At 33.2% G+C, this 16,002-nt stretch overlaps 3 protein-coding genes across 3 annotated transcripts; all 3 read left to right on the top strand.

Moving 5' to 3' along the window:
• Positions 1–257: 257 nt before the first annotated feature.
• On the top strand, positions 258–3,481 carry GGS22DRAFT_100931 (uncharacterized protein). The gene is made up of 2 exons (XM_047957679.1): positions 258–1,130; positions 1,190–3,481. The coding sequence occupies exons 1-2, from the start codon at positions 542–544 to the stop codon at positions 3,181–3,183; spliced, it is 2,583 nt and encodes an 860-aa protein (XP_047813813.1). The 5' UTR covers positions 258–541; the 3' UTR covers positions 3,184–3,481.
• A 756-nt stretch (positions 3,482–4,237) lies between these two features.
• On the top strand, positions 4,238–6,840 carry GGS22DRAFT_176133 (amino acid transporter). The gene is made up of 2 exons (XM_047963365.1): positions 4,238–6,219; positions 6,287–6,840. The coding sequence occupies exons 1-2, from the start codon at positions 4,888–4,890 to the stop codon at positions 6,545–6,547; spliced, it is 1,593 nt and encodes a 530-aa protein (XP_047813812.1). The 5' UTR covers positions 4,238–4,887; the 3' UTR covers positions 6,548–6,840.
• Positions 6,841–6,893: 53 nt separating this feature from the next.
• Positions 6,894–9,477, top strand: GGS22DRAFT_176130 (uncharacterized protein). The gene is made up of 4 exons (XM_047963364.1): positions 6,894–7,094; positions 7,199–7,974; positions 8,035–8,652; positions 8,707–9,477. Exons 2-4 carry the CDS (start codon positions 7,520–7,522, stop codon positions 9,419–9,421), a joined length of 1,788 nt encoding a protein of 595 aa, XP_047813811.1. The 5' UTR covers positions 6,894–7,094; positions 7,199–7,519; the 3' UTR covers positions 9,422–9,477.
• The last annotated feature ends 6,525 nt before the right edge of the window (positions 9,478–16,002 follow it).

Below are 16,002 nucleotides of genomic sequence, written 5' to 3'. Positions count from 1 at the left end.
ACTGTCAATCCCTTCTTCATCCTGCCTTCTCCTAATAATGACCAGCTACAATAGCAATACAAACATTTGACGGTGTGACCACGCTTTCCATTTTATTGGTATTACCTCCATGTCTACATGCCTATGTCTCTACATACCTGAACTACTTATTTCTACCTCATACCTCATCCATCACCTCTACTTATTACTTGTATTTGGATCGACCTTCTTTCTCTATCTTCTCACCTGAATCTGGGATGGTCTAATTCATACCCACAACATAAATGAGCTCCGGCCGAGTTGCAGTCTTCCGGATCTGATTTTGTGGTTATAGCCGAATGCCTAACGTTCTTCTCATCCTATTGCGCACGCCCCGGATATCCTGTGCTCTCCAGCTTCAGCTCCTGCTCCTGCTCTTGCTCCAACGACTCCAACTACAACTCCGGCATCGTCTACCTCATAACCTCCCCCATTCCATTCATATCCCTCACGGTCTACCTTGCGATTGTTGGATGACCGTTGGCGACTAAGATACGCGACAATTGAGTTGGGAACCTTCGCCATGGCGCCTCACAAGGGCCAGGCTAAACCTGGGAAAGTCTCTTCCGGCCATGTGAAGAAACCGTCCGCCGTAACCCAAGGCCGAACGATTGTGCAACCAGCCATTCCTCTTCCTATGATTCCTAAGCAGCATACGAAACCAGCCAAACATACCTCGACACCCTCCTCGACCAACGGTTTCCCAGCCTCGTCGCTAGAGGCAGCACTTGCCGGTCATGGTGATAATATCGCTGTTCCCGTCTCTACTCTGGGTCCTGTTCTAGATGGCGTAAAAGCTCTCCGACGGCCAGCCAAGGCTCCTAACGGTTCAAATGTGGAGAAGCCCGAAAACGCCACCGACGTTACCAACGGTGCACTTGATGAACGTAACGACAAGAATTTCTATGCTCTCACCTCTACCTCTACCTCCGCCTCCACTGCCGCTATCGCTGCCGGCCCAACCTTAACCACCGCTTCCGTAAATGGTATAAATGGGACAAACACCACTATTCAACACGCATCTATCCCGTCCGTAGCGCATGCTGTGCCCAGTGCTGGATCAAGTTCTAGTTCCGCTTCTGTCACTGCTTCGGCGAATGACATCGGTGAAGGTAACCCACATCTCCAGTCAATGCTCCTCTGTTAAATTATAAACTCTTACATTTCATAGGCGCGCGCGATGCAGTTCAACATATCTTGCAGCCACAGCCGCAGCCAAATCCATCCTCGCCTAGTCTTCTCTTAAACCAACAGCAACCCCCCCTCAGTCACCACCATCTGCCTGTCCACCCTTTACAGCATCAGATTTCGACCGACGAGATACCAGATCCTTCAAATATTCACGGCCCGCCCCGCCTCAACCATTACCAACGTCAACACCAAGCTCAACACCACCCCCATGTGAGCAATGGTGGCGGTGTCATTTTTGGCGGCTTTGCCGGTTCGCATACACCTTCGCCGGTACCTCCCCCTAGCGGTTTCGTGTCACCCCCACATCCTCCAACCATGGCCATCAACGGCGAGAATGGTATACATCCGCGACCTAACGGCCATCACCACGCACATTCCGGAAATGGCTTCCCTGGTACCATCAACACACAATTTCGCCCTGATGTCATGTCGTTATCCACTATCGATACGTACGGGCAGGTGCCCGCCCCCGCCCCCGCCCCGTTCGACCCATTCTCCCCCAGCGTCGCTCGATATGGCCTCGAGACGCCTCACAGCATCCACGGCTCGCATGCTTCGGGCGAGTTGAATGGCATCGAGAATGTGGCAGTGCCTCCTTATCATCCTAACGGCCCTCCCTATGCCGGTCATGGTCATCACGAGCACCCCGTCGGGCATCCACATGCAGGCCCTCACTTTCCGCTTTTTATGCCCCCAGGCCCTTTTTCCCGATACCCCGGCATTAGCGACAATGGTCTAGGGGATAGCATTGCGTACTTTCAGGATCAATTTGACAACAAAGAACTTACCGACTGCGTCCTGGAATTGGTCCCCACTAAACGGCTACACCACCCGGTCAAGATTACCGGCCACAAGCTTGTGTTTGCCCGTAGCCCGGCGCTAAGGCAGCATATCATGGCTGCTCGCGCTACCGATCTTGGTTCCCATACCATCACCGTCGAGTCAGATGACCAATATCTGCGTTCTGACGCTTGGTGGAATGCCGTACGGCGGTTGTACCTTTACCCTCTACTCACCCCTGCCATGCTAACTAGCAGAACTCATACTCTACAATTGAGTGATGATAAAGCGGACCGGTTCGAATTCTGTCTGGGTTACGCCGCCGCCGGCCACCTGCTGAACATGCACGACGTTTTTTTGCGCGGCTTGCGGATGGCAGCCGACTTCCTCACTTGGAGCACTGCGGAAGATGCTCTCGCTTTCGTTTTTGAAGGTGCCATACAGCGCCATGAAAAATACGATGATGACCAGGACGCTGAGTTGGACTACGTGTACGGTCCGGACGTTGGGTTCCTTCGGGATATAATCAGGGATTTCATCGTCAACGCATTTCCCGTTGACTTCGAATTCGACCCGTCAGTTTATGACCCCCCAAAACTTGCGCGTATCCCGCCAGCTGCAGGCGTTACACCTTCGCCAATGAGCTCTATACCTACCATCGCTAGAGGCACGAATATGCGCAGTCCTACAAAATCCCAACGTCTAACCAGCATTAAGTTCGGCGATCTCCCGGCTGCCTATCCAGACGATGCTGCGGGTCCTCTCCGTGATCTTGATAATTCGTCTCCGGCCCTTTCACGTATATTACTCAACTTGCCGTTCAACGAACTCTGCAGGGTACTCACTTCGCAGAACGACGGGATCCCGGGTATGCATACAGCACAAATTCGATACCATGCGATTGCCGATGTGGTTGCCGAGAGAGAGGCACGACGGTTACGCGCTGTTGAAGCGGTCCGTGCCGGACTAGTTCCCAATTCCGAAGACATCCAACAACGTCTGTCAGCTCAACGCCGCTACGCCATAGTCGAGCCATGGGACGTGCTGAATTGGGAGGAGACCGTAATCCAGCCCACAGGTGCCGAGCTTCCTCGGATGGTACGTACGTGGGTCTCGCAATTCGCCGTTGCTTCCGACGGGTCCCAGCACCAATTAAAGCCCCTACAGTACGAGTCCCGGAACTCCATGGTTTAGCTTCCCGACTCGAGTATCGCGTAGCGGGACTCATGATTGGGTGGCAGATTTGGTCGACACAATGGAATGAAGGTTCCTATGTTACATGGCATGGCGGTTCTGTCATTTGTCTTTTCTTATTAACAGCAAATCTCCTATGGTGCTCACCATCTCTCTATCGACTCACCCCGGGTATGAAGGTTCTCCATAAAACCAACTAAAAAATACTCGCTCGGTCGAGCTAATTACTACTGTCGTGAATACGGGCAATGATAGGTCGGAAAGGGGGTTAAACAGTACAGGAGGATTGCGAATAGCAGGAAAGGATTAACGAGCACCATTTTTTATTTTGCAATACCCTATCTACCCCATTCATCTCACTCACTTCATCCACGTCTTCTGCAAGCGAATTCCGCCGCTAAAGTTCTTCATCCCCCCCCCCCCCTTTCCCATTTCTTTTCTCGAGCATAAAACCATCGGCACCGGAGTTAGGGAGGCATGCGGATGCGGACAGGTTCACATTTGATACACCGGCCGGAATTGCTCGGTTGGATCTGAATCATAGAAGTTGCACGTAGGGTAAAGGCGGCGGTGGGAATGTAAGGAGTTGCTTAGGCATGGCTACGTGTGAATTAAGGATAAACAGGAAAAAAGCGGGTGGACGGTGCCGAATCCGGGCCATCTTATCTACTACATATGTTCGTAGAGCCGATACCCTAGGCCCTGTTAAAAGTGTTTTTATGATAACCTCGTCGTCATCCATGATGATGAATATGAAGATCAAAACTATGTTGAGATATCCATGGCTTCGTTTATCATCGACATGAGGGATAGTGTTTACTACATTATGTAATACATACACATATGTACTACCTAGTACAGGAGCTTAGATGCGGTACACTACGGGTATACATTCCTAAATTGGTAATAAATAATGAGTTGTTCCTTCTAACGTTAGCTAAGTTCTAGATTAGCGCGGGGAAGCCGAGTCTACAAGGTACGTAAGTATGGAGTAAGGTTCAATCTTAAACCGAAAACAGGCATGACGTCGCAAGAGTCCGCTAGGCAATGGCACGATCGATACCCCGGCCGAAACAGAGGCTCCGGAGTTCAAGCTTTTTTAGTCTCCGTCTGCCCCGCGTAGCGTGGCGCTGGAGCAAGACTTCACGTAAAATACATGTAAGTAGCAGATACGGGACCCACTAACTCGGTGAACAAAGAGATCATAGAATACACATATGTAATGTAATAGAATAACAAGATCAAACCCTAAGGATGCTTGATAAGAATTAGCTTTTTTTTAACAGGGCCGAGAACGCTTTCCCTCCAAAGTCATAATCACCCTCTTCTTCTCTACATTCTTCCTTTTGTTTTCCCTTCCCTCTCTATTCATTCTGCTGTCGGGTTAAACAATATATTGTACCTCTACCAAATACCACATATTTAGGTCGGTAGGCAGGTATGGTTATATGTTTATAATTTAAATTATATATTATCCGGGACGTCTTCCCGCTAGGATATATCTTCGGAGTATCATATATTCTATATATTCGACATCGATCATATTGAGCATCGAGACGCAAATTCAAAACTCGTCATATCCGGTAAATCAGGGAGAAAGGAGAGAGAGAAGAAAAAGAAGGAGGGGGTAATAGAGGAAAGTAGGGAAAGGAAAGGAACTTGGTCCAGGACCAGAACCAAGCTAGTCGAAGGAAAAGGAAAACTATGGGTGAGATCGAAGAACGAGGTCGGCGCCACAGCATCATCGCTCAGGATGCTGCAGCGCTAGCGCATCTTGGTCACAAACAAGAACTCAAGAGAAATTTCTCTATGATCTCTATGCTTGGGCTCGCCTTCGCCATCCTTAATACATGGACCGCCCTTGCTGCTTCTATCTCCCTCGCTTTGCCCTCAGGTGGACCCAGTTCTGTCGTCTGGGGTCTCATGGTAGCAGGTATCTGCAATTTGTGTCTCGCCGCTTCGTTAGCTGAATTTCTTTCCGCCTACCCAACTGCCGGAGGACAGTATCACTGGGCCGCCATTGTCGCGTGGAAGAATTGGAGCAGGAGCATCAGCTATGCCACTGGTTGGATTAACGTAAGCGGGTGGGTCGCGCTGACGGCCACGGGGGGGTTGCTAGGGAGCACATTCATCATCAACATCATCTCGCTACTGCATCCTGACTACGAGACCAAGTCCTGGCATCAGTTCCTAATCTACATCGGCTTTACCTTCATAGCGCTCTTTATCAATGCCTTCTCGACGCGATTATTACCCTTGTTCACCAAGGCCGCTTTCTTCTGGAGTCTGACAGGGTTCGTCGTCATTAGCATAACCATACTCGCGTGCGCATCGCCAAACTACCAAAGCGGTGCCTTCGTCTACGGCGAATTCATCAATGAGGTCGGATGGCCCGATGGCGTGTCTTGGCTGCTAGGATTGCTACAGGGCGCATTCGCGCTCACCGGTTTCGATGCCGTGGCTCACATGATTGAGGAGATCCCGCAACCACATATCCGTGGCCCGAGGATCATGCTTTACTGCATTGGTATCGGCATGGGAACAGGCTTCGTGTTTCTATCTTGCCTACTGTTTTGCGTCGACAACATCGACAACGTAATCGAGTCTAGCGCTGGCCCTCTACTACAAATATTTATGGATGCCACCAAAAGCTCCGCGGGCAGCGTGTGCTTACTAATGTTCCCCCTCGTATGCATGCTTTTCACTGCGACGACACTAATGACGACGAGCAGCCGTATGTCTTACGCGTTTGCACGAGACCGCGGGCTTCCATTCAGCCATATCTTTGCGCGAGTTCATCCAAAGTTGGACGTGCCGCTGAACGCGCTGCTCTGGACAGCCGCCTGGGTCGTCGTGTTCGGGTGCATCTTCCTCGGGTCATCGAGCACTTTCAACGCTATCACATCGGCATCTGTTGTCGCTCTCGGCGTGACGTACGCCATCCCGCCGTCTATTAACGTGCTGCGTGGACGTAGGATGTTACCGGAGAATCGCGCGTTCAAGTTACCTGGTGTGGTCGGCTGGATTTTGAACTTAGTCAGTATTCCCTCCCATCCGAGTCCTGGCAACGGAGATCACAAAAGCTAACTCGTTGCTAAATTAGGTTGGCATAATTTGGACAATCCTGACAACTGTCCTGTTCGTCTTTCCACCGGAGTTGCCGGTTACAAGCGAGAACATGAACTACTGCGTTGTTGCATTTGGTGTTATTTTAATCATCGCCATGGTTACATGGATCTTCGACGGTCGCAAGAATTACACGGGGCCGCATGTAAGCGTTGAGGGGCTAGATAAGGGCAAGATCGAGGGCGTAGAAGCCATACTGGAGCACGCAACCGAGACTGATTCAAAAGCTGCAGCATGAATAAGCCTATGGTAAAAGTTCATGGATAATCCAACATCTTCCCGACGTAACTAGTGGAGTCGGATGAAGACAGGATAGGACAACTATATACGTGTGCGTGCGTGCGCGTATATACAATATGCAGTATTTCTCAATAAAATGTATAATTACATATGTATAGTAAGTCGCACCGACAGTCGCAATGGGTAATGAGGGCGGACTGGTATGAGAATACATACCTTTTGCTATGGGTGCCACCCCCACAATATAGTCGCTCACATGCCAGTCGAGCCGAGGCAAAGCAAATATACCATGTACTTCGAAGTTGCATTGTGGTTACTTATTTAGTTATATCATTTAATCTTACGTGCCGAGTAGGTAGCCAGCGGGACGAATTGCACGGGACGAATTGCATCGGACGAAATACGGTAATTAGCTAGTAGGTATAGTTCCTGCACATGTAAAAGTTCTAATGTTATTACGTCGTGCCTGGACACGCGACGATTCCTCCCTAACCTAACTTAGCTCGGTTCTTATCCTATCGTCTTGTGCCCTTCCTCCTTACTTTGTATGTACAAGAAAAACCACCACCACCAAACCCCATCAAGCCCATCTCCAAGCCCCTCTTACTTTCTATTTTGTACACATAAGTTCTAAAATCAAAACGCTTAGCATAATCATCAATGTTTGTTCGTCTCATCCGAACCGTGTACCCCTCTACCGCTACGAGGCTGTTATCGACCGACACATCGTTAAGAACACCAGCCCGCCGGGTGCGACGTCGAATCGCTGCAGCTGAATTGACATGATTCACCAAAAATTCCATACTTAGCTGAGCTGAGACAAAGTGATAATTGCGTTTTCTGTAATTAGCTGGGCACGGAGGAAAGAAAAGGAGTTATCGGATATATTCGCTCGAATCTCGCCGCAACCATCCATTAGGCATCAATTCGCCACGGTGTCGCGAAACTTGTTCATTCAATCTAGATAAATATGGGATCCAAGGCTGAGGCTTCGAGAATGCCTACCCTTCCCCCGATTGAGATTCCAAGTCAGTACGAGGTTATATCGCGACCCAGAGCAAACTCGAAATCGAAATATAAGTCTCCCGTTGACCCAGTCCTTCGCAATGCCATAAGATATACCATCTCAGCTCGCGAATATGAAACTCTCCATAAATATGTCTTATCACGGTCGCGTCTGCTGAGAAAGAGGGTACCTAGCGTAAACGCCGTCGAAAGGTATATGGAGGGCGGTGGGATAAGGAGGGGTTCCATGGTAGATGGAGACGTCGATGGAGGGAAAGAGAGGCCAGATAAGAGCAGTGACGATGGGGGAGACACGTATAATGCGCGTGCTATCAGGGACTCTTTGCGTGTATTTATGGCCACTGGCCTGGGAGTACGAGCTTACGAGGCGGTGATGATGAGGTTAAAGTCGCAGAAAGAGTAAGAAGTGATAACATGCGTCGACGGAATAAGTGACGCCAAATGCTAACATGTTTATAGGACGGCTGCACCGAAGAAGAAACACCCTTTTTACAAGTCTTCTGGTCTTCGATTGTCGCTATCGCTATCTACCATCTTACTAATGTACCGCCTCCTATTTCGCTTTCTCAGCCGATTACGAGCCCATCTACTAGACAAGTCGGCAGCCCCCTTCCGCAATAGAAACCCTAGGATAACACAAGCACTTACATCCCCCTATGCGCCGGCTGTTGGTGCTAGCCTTGCAGGGTTAGCTTTAGGCATATATCCCTCTCAGCAGCTGCGCGTGACAGTAGCCATCGCAGCTATATTCCGTGCTCTAGAATTTGGCTGGAACCTATGCGAGGACGAGGGGCTAATTTGGGGCTGGAAGGTCCGTGCAGGAGGGAAGGGGGTAGTCAAACGAGAGCGTCCGTGGTGGTGGGGGAGTTGGATGCTTCAGCCATTTGCTTTTGGACAGCTATTGCACGCAGTAGTGTTCGACCAGGAGTCATCTCCAGTTGCCTTTGTCGACATGATCTGGAAGAACTCCACCACCTATATTCATGGGGCGCCTAGAAATCTTCCCGATGGGAACCAGTGGCCTAACGCTTGGGAGATTGCTGATAATTTAGCTCAGATGGCCAAACTGAATTGGCCGTACGTAAAATTCCACTCCGTGTTATATATGACATGCTGCTAACGATTGCAAAGGACATTCGTTCCACCGACACTATTCCCGGAACAGGAAACCTTACCATCAACACTCGCAGCTGTCGCTCCCTTAGTCTCACGAGCTCACCCTCTAATCACTTCTTTGAGCTGTGCTACCCTCCATCCCTCGGACCCCTCCTGTCTTCGTACCTATCTTACATTTTGGGTACGATCATTTCCACGGATGAGCCGGTTCTTTTTGCTGTTCTATTCAGTACTCATGCTTCCACGATATAAAGTACTATACCATTCACCATTGTACCTTGTAAATCGCCTCATAACTAGGATTCTCCGGATGTCGATGTTTGCTACAGGGGGCATATCAACGGCGTGGGCAAGCATCTGCTTCTTCCAGACCTGGCTGCCACGTGGATTCCTACCATCACAACGTTTCTTCCTGGGCGGGTTCTTGGCGGGCTTATGGGCATGGGTGGAGCGTAAAGAAGGAAGAAGCGTATTCTTATACAGCGCACGAACAAGCGTGGACTCATTGTGGAAGGTAGGTGTTAAGCGACGATGGTGGCGTGCTATGAAGGGAGGAGACGTGTGGATATTTGTATTAGCTATTGCTATAACCGGCGCAGTATATGAAAGGGATGCAAGGGCCATTCGCGAGACACACGTTAAAAAAGGGGTTAGTTGGGCGCGAGGCTCAGGTTTTAAAGATTGGGGACTAGAAAACGATATTGAAAATGAAACATGTAATCGAGTTTAACGAAAGGAATTATTTTTATTTTAATAAGTTTAATATATTTTAATCGAGTTTCGAAAGTTATGTTCGAATTTCGAAGGGATTTTTTTTTTAAAAAAAAAAAAAAAAAAAAAAGGTCGAAAAGTTTTTTCTTCGTAAAAAGTAATATATAAAAGTTTAAAAGGAAAAAAAAGTTTAAAAAAAAAAAAATAATATTCGTTCGAAAAATTAAAAAAGTTTTTTTACGATAAATAATTTTTTTTAATTAAATTTAATTTTTAAATTAATTTAAAATAAATTAAAAAAAAGTTTAAAAATTAATTAATTAATTTATAAATTAATTTTTAATTTATAAATTAATTTTTAATTTTTAATTTAAATTAATTTTTATAATAATTTAATAATTAATAATTTAATTTTTATATTAAATATTTAATTAATTAAATAATTAATTAAAAAATTAATTAATTAATATTTAATTTAATTTTAAAATTAAATATTTAATTAATTCGAAAATTAATTTAAAAATTAATAAATTAATTTTAAATTTAATTTTTATATTAATTTAAAATTAATAAATTAATTAATAAATTAATTAAAAATTTAATTAAATTATTTTATTTTAATTAACGCGTAATTTTTTAAAAATTTATAAATATATAATTTAATTTTATAAATATTTATAAAATTAAATAATTATTCGTATTTAAACGTTATATATTTTTAAACGTTAAAAAAAATTTAACGTTTATTTTAAATAAATATTTAATAATAATTCGAATTATTTTAAATTTTTAATTTAATATATATAATTATTTTAATTATTATTTTAATTTATATAAAACTTTAATTTTATTTATTTATTTTTAATTTTAATTTTTTTTATTTTTTAAATTTTTAAAATTTTAAAAAAAATTTCCGAAAATTTATTTATATATATTAAAATCGTTTTTAAAATTTTTAAAACTTTTAATTTATTCGATTTATTAATAATTTAAAATTTAATTACGATTTTTATAAATAAATAAATAAATAAATAATTTTATAATTATTATAATTATAAAAATTATAAATAATTTTTTATATACGTAAAAAATTTCGTAAAAAATTAAATAATTTAATTTAATTTAATTCGTTTATTTATTAATTTTATTTATTCGTTAATTTTTATAATTTTTCATTTAAATATATCGAAAATTTTATATTAAACGTTTAAAATTTTTAAACGTTATAAAAAAAAATATTAATTTAAAATATAAATAATTAAATAAAAAAACACGTAATTAACGGTTTTTTTTTAAACGTTTATATTATTAAATTATAAATTTATAATAAATTAACGGTTAATTAAATATTATAAATTTTAATACGAAAATTAATTTAAAAATTAATTAAATTAATTTAACGATTAATAAATTAATTTAATTAATTTCGAAATTAATTCGTAAATTAATTTTAAATTTAATATTTAAATTAATCGTTTAATTAATTTAACGATTAATTTAATAATTAATAAATCGATTTTTAATTTAATTTTTAAATATAATTAATATATAATTAATAAATTAATCGTTAAATTAATTAAAAAATTAATTAAAAAATTAATTCGAAAATTAATTAAATAAATAAATAAATAAATAAATAAATTAATTTAATTAAAAAATTAATTAAATCGAAATTTATATAATAAATTAAAAAAATACATTTAATTAAAAATACGGATAAATTTAAAGTTTTATTAAAACTTAACGACGGGTTAAAAAAAATTTAAATTAATTAAATATATTAAAATATTTTATAAATAAAATTAAAAAACATATTAATAATTTTTATTTAATTTTTTTTAATTATTAATTAATTAATTAAAATTACGTAAAAACTTTAATTAAATTTATAATTATTTAAAAATAAAATTTAATTAATTAATTAATAATTAAAAAAATGTTAAAAATTAAATTTTTTATTTTTTATTTTTTCGAAAATTTTTAAATTTTTAAATATTTAATTTATTAATTTTAAAAAATTATATTTAATTATTTTAAATAAAAATAAAAATAATATTATTTACGTTATATCGTTTTAATTAATAAACGCGTTATATTAAAAAAATATAACGTTAATTTAAATTTATAATAAATTATATTAAAATTTTATTTTATATTTAATTAATTTTTTTTTTAAATTAACGTTTTAAATTTCGAAATTTAATTTAATTAAAAACGTTTATTTTAAATTATTTTTTATATTATTTATAAATATTTAAATTTAAATTTAATTATAAAATTTAAAATAAAAAATTAAATATTATTTTAATTAATTTAAATTAATTTTAATTTTTTTTTAATTTTAATCGTAAATTTTTAATTTAATTAAATTTTAATTATAATATAATTAAAATTCTTTAAAAACGTTTTACGAAAATAATTAAATAATAATAATTATCGAAATTTTAAAATTATTTTAATTATAAAATAATTAATTAAAAATTTAACGTTAAAAAAAAATATAAATTTTAAAATTAATTTTAAAAATTTAAATCGTAATATTTTAAATTTTATTAAATTTATATAAAATAATATATACATTTTTTACCGGCGTTTTTCCGGTTTATATAAAATAATAATTAACGTTAATTATATAACGTAAATAATATTATTTAAAAATAAAATAAAAATTTAATATAATTTAATTTTATATATTTATTTCGATTTTTAAAAAATATTTAAAAATATTTTATTTTTTAAAAACTTTTTAAATAAAAATATCGTTATTTTAAATTTATAATAAATTTTTAATAATTAATTTAATAAAATAATTATATATATAATATATTATTAAAATTTCGTATAAAATAAAATTTTTAAAATTATTATAAAAAATAAAATTAAATTAATATTTAATATAAAAGTTAAATTATTAATTAAAATTATATATATTAATTAAATTAAAAAAAAGGAAAAAATTTATAATAATAATATAAATAAAATTTTATAATTTTTATTTCGATAAAATTTAATATTAATTTAAATTAAATTAATTTAATTTATTTTTTTCACCGTTTATATATATATAATTTTAATTTAAAAAATATATTTAATTATTTTTTATTAAATTACTTATAATTAAATTATAATAAAAATTGATATTATAATTTATATAAAATATATAATAATATATTTAAATTTTAAAAATATTATTATTTTTTAAAAAAAAATTTTTTTTAATTAAATTTAATAAATTATTAAAATAAAAAATAAAAAAAACGAAATTTATAATAAATATAATAAAAAATAAAATTAAATTAATATTTAATATAAAAATTAAATTATTAATTAAAATTATATATATTAATTAAATTAAAAAAAAATATATATAATAATAATATAAATAAAATTTTATAATTTTTATTTTAATTAAATTTAACGTTAATTTAAATTAAATTAAATTAATTTATTTTTTTATTATTTTTATATATATAATTTTAATTTATAAAATATATTTAATTATTTTTTATTAAATTATTTATAATTAAATTATAATAATAAAATTTATAATAAAATATTCGTAATTATATAATTTTTAATTGTTTTTTATTTATTTATCGTAAATTTATTTATTTAAAAATTTTAATTAATTAAATTATATAAAAATTTATATAATTATTATTAATTTAAAAGTAATACTGCTTGCGTTGTATGGTTGGCGTTAGTTGTTACGTTGTATGGGCCCGGAAAAACGCCGGCGAAAGGTGTATATATTGTTTCATATAATTTAAGTGGGAACTAAAGTACCTTAATTTAAGTTATTTTAACATTTATATTTTTTTATTATATCGAATTTTTAATTAATTGTTTCTTAATTAAATTATAATTAAAAATTTAATAATTATAATTATTTAATTATTTTTAAAAAGCGTTTTTAAATAATATAAGTTATATTTAATTTAGTTAAAAAACGAAGCGATAAAATGTAATTAAACTTAAAGCAAGCTAAAATTAATTCGAATCGATTAAAGTTACGGCTAGTTTTTAACTTTAAATTTTACCATTAAATTTACATTTAAAAGTTTAAAAAAAAAATAAAAAATAATTTAAATTAAAAGTTTTTAATTAAGTTAAGTTTTAAAGATTAAAACGTTAATTTAATATAATTAAAACGAAAAAAAGTTAAATAAATATATAATAAAATTTCGGTATAATTTATAACGCGTTCGAATTAACGTTAAGCTTTTTTTTAATATAACGCGCGTATTATTAAAACTTATATAACGTAAGCAATATTACTTTTTAATTAATATTAATTTCGTAACGTTATTTTAAATTATTATTTCGTTTTTTTTTATTTTCGATTTTATTTATATATATAATATTAATATTAATGTTATTTTTTTTTAATAATATTATTTTTTTATAATTTTCCGTTCGAAAAATATTATTACGTTTAAACTTTTTTTATTACTTATAAAACCCCTTTTATAATTACGTAATATTATATAATTAATTAATAAATAATTAATAAGAAATTTCGATATATTTAATTAATTTAATTTTTTTTTAACGCGTTATTAAATTTTAATAAAACTTTAAATTTATTTACGTTTTTAATTAAATATATTTTTTTTAATTAATTACGTTAATTTCGATTCGATTAATTTTTAAATTAAATTAATTTATTTATTTATTTATTTATTTATTTTTCGATTAATTATTTAATTAATTATTTAATTAACTTTTTAATTAATTATTTAATTAATTATTTAATTAATTATTTAATTAATGTAGCGATTAATTTATTAATTAAATATTAATTATATTTAAGGATTAAACTAAAAATCGATTTATTAATAAATATCGTATTTTTTTAAAAATTAATTTAACGTTTAAATTAACTTTGAAATTAATTTTAAGATTAATCGAATTAATTTATTAATTAATTTATTAATCGTTAAATTAATTTAAAAATTAATTTAAGAATTAATTTAAAAATTAATTTAATTAATTTTTAAATTAATTATTAAATTAATTTATTAATTAATTTATTAATTATTAAATTAATCGAATAATTAATTTAAAAATTAATTTACCGATTTTTAAATTAATTTTCGAATAAATAAAATAATTAATTAATTAATTATATAATTAATTATTTAATTAATTAAATATTTAATATAAAAATTAAATTAAAAACCGATTTATAAACTAATTAATTAATTATTAAATTAATGGAATTATTAATTTAATTTTTAATTTAAAAATTAAATTAAAAATTAATATATAAATTAATTTACGAATTAATTTAATTAATCGTTATATTAATTTTTTAAATTAATTTAAAAATTAAATTAAAAATTAATTTATAAATTAATTAATTAACTTTTAAACTTTCTTTTAAACTTACTTTTAAATTAATTTAAAAATTTAAAAAACTTATTTATCGTAAAGAAATTTTCTTAATCTTTCGAGCGGATATTACTTTTTATTTTTATTTAACTTTCTTTTTTTTTAAACTTTTTTTTCCTTTAAACCTTTATATATAACTTTCCGTTAAGAAAAATTTTTTTAACATTTTTTTTTATTTTTTAAAATCCCCGTAATTCGCGTAAAACCGTACTTTAAAAAATAAAAAAAAAAGTTAAAAAAATTTTATATTTCGATTAATTTTTATTTAATTTATTTTAACGTAAATTTTTATTTATTTTATTTTAAAACGATAAACGAATTTTTATATATATATATTTTATATTTTTCGTTTTTTTATTTCGGTTTTTTCGTTTTTTTTAATTTTAAAAAATTACGAATTAATTATTATATTATATTATTTTATAATATATTAAAATAATTAATCGAAATTATTAAACGTAATTATATATATTTTTATTATATTTAATTATTTATTATTTTTATTTTTAATTTATAATTATATATAAATTTAATTATTTTTTTATTTTTTTTTATTTATATATATCGAAAAAAAATTTTATTTATATTCGATTTTTTAATTTTATTATTATTTATTTAAAACTTTTTATAATAAAAAAGTTATTATTTAATAATATTTAAAAATTAAAAAAAATTATTTAAATATTTAAAACTTAAAAAAAAATTTTTTTTTTTTTTTTTTCGAATAATTCGAAATTTATTAAATATTTTTTTTTTATTTTTTAATAAATAAATTATTAATATTTATAAATTTTAAAAAACTTTTTAAATATATATAATTTACGTTTATTTATATTTCGATAAATTAAATTTTAATAATTATTTTATTAGAGCAATGCCAGCCGCGCAGTATGGGGTTCGGCTAATTTCCCGCGCAGTATCGGATAAAAGAAATGCCGACGAACGGTGTACATTTTGTCCCATACTGATTTGTATGGGGGAGCATGTACCTGTTTTAGTCTCGAACCTTATTCTAACACTTGTAACTTTTTAAACACCTTCAACTTTGAATCAATTGTTTCTCGATCAATTCAAGGTCAAATCCTTAATAATTACTATTGACGTAATCGCATCGAGGAGAGCAATTGAATGATTCAGGTTGCACCGTGATTAGAGATCGAAAGGTTGCTGCATCGTTGAATTCAAGGCCGATCGCATTCATTGCAA

Source organism: Annulohypoxylon maeteangense, assembly GCF_022496945.1.
Source record: "Annulohypoxylon maeteangense strain CBS 123835 unplaced genomic scaffold GGS22scaffold_33, whole genome shotgun sequence".
In the NCBI taxonomy this organism is placed as follows: domain Eukaryota; kingdom Fungi; phylum Ascomycota; class Sordariomycetes; order Xylariales; family Hypoxylaceae; genus Annulohypoxylon; species Annulohypoxylon maeteangense.
The sequence above is the reverse complement of the archived record's forward strand: the minus strand, read 5'-3'. Positions and strand labels throughout refer to the sequence as shown.

Bases quoted from the DNA above. Each gene is read 5' to 3' on its own strand.
- GGS22DRAFT_100931 (XM_047957679.1), top strand. From the start codon at position 542: ATGGCGCCTCACAAGGGCCAGGCTAAACCTGGGAAAGTCTCTTCCGGC. The intron at 1,131-1,189 runs GTAACCCACATC...TACATTTCATAG, and splicing joins GGCGAATGACATCGGTGAAG to GCGCGCGCGATGCAGTTCAA.
- GGS22DRAFT_176133 (XM_047963365.1), top strand. From the start codon at position 4,888: ATGGGTGAGATCGAAGAACGAGGTCGGCGCCACAGCATCATCGCTCAG. The intron at 6,220-6,286 runs GTCAGTATTCCC...TTGCTAAATTAG, and splicing joins TCGGCTGGATTTTGAACTTA to GTTGGCATAATTTGGACAAT.
- GGS22DRAFT_176130 (XM_047963364.1), top strand. From the start codon at position 7,520: ATGGGATCCAAGGCTGAGGCTTCGAGAATGCCTACCCTTCCCCCGATT. The intron at 7,975-8,034 runs GTAAGAAGTGAT...ACATGTTTATAG, and splicing joins AGGTTAAAGTCGCAGAAAGA to GACGGCTGCACCGAAGAAGA. The intron at 8,653-8,706 runs GTACGTAAAATT...ACGATTGCAAAG, and splicing joins ATGGCCAAACTGAATTGGCC to GACATTCGTTCCACCGACAC.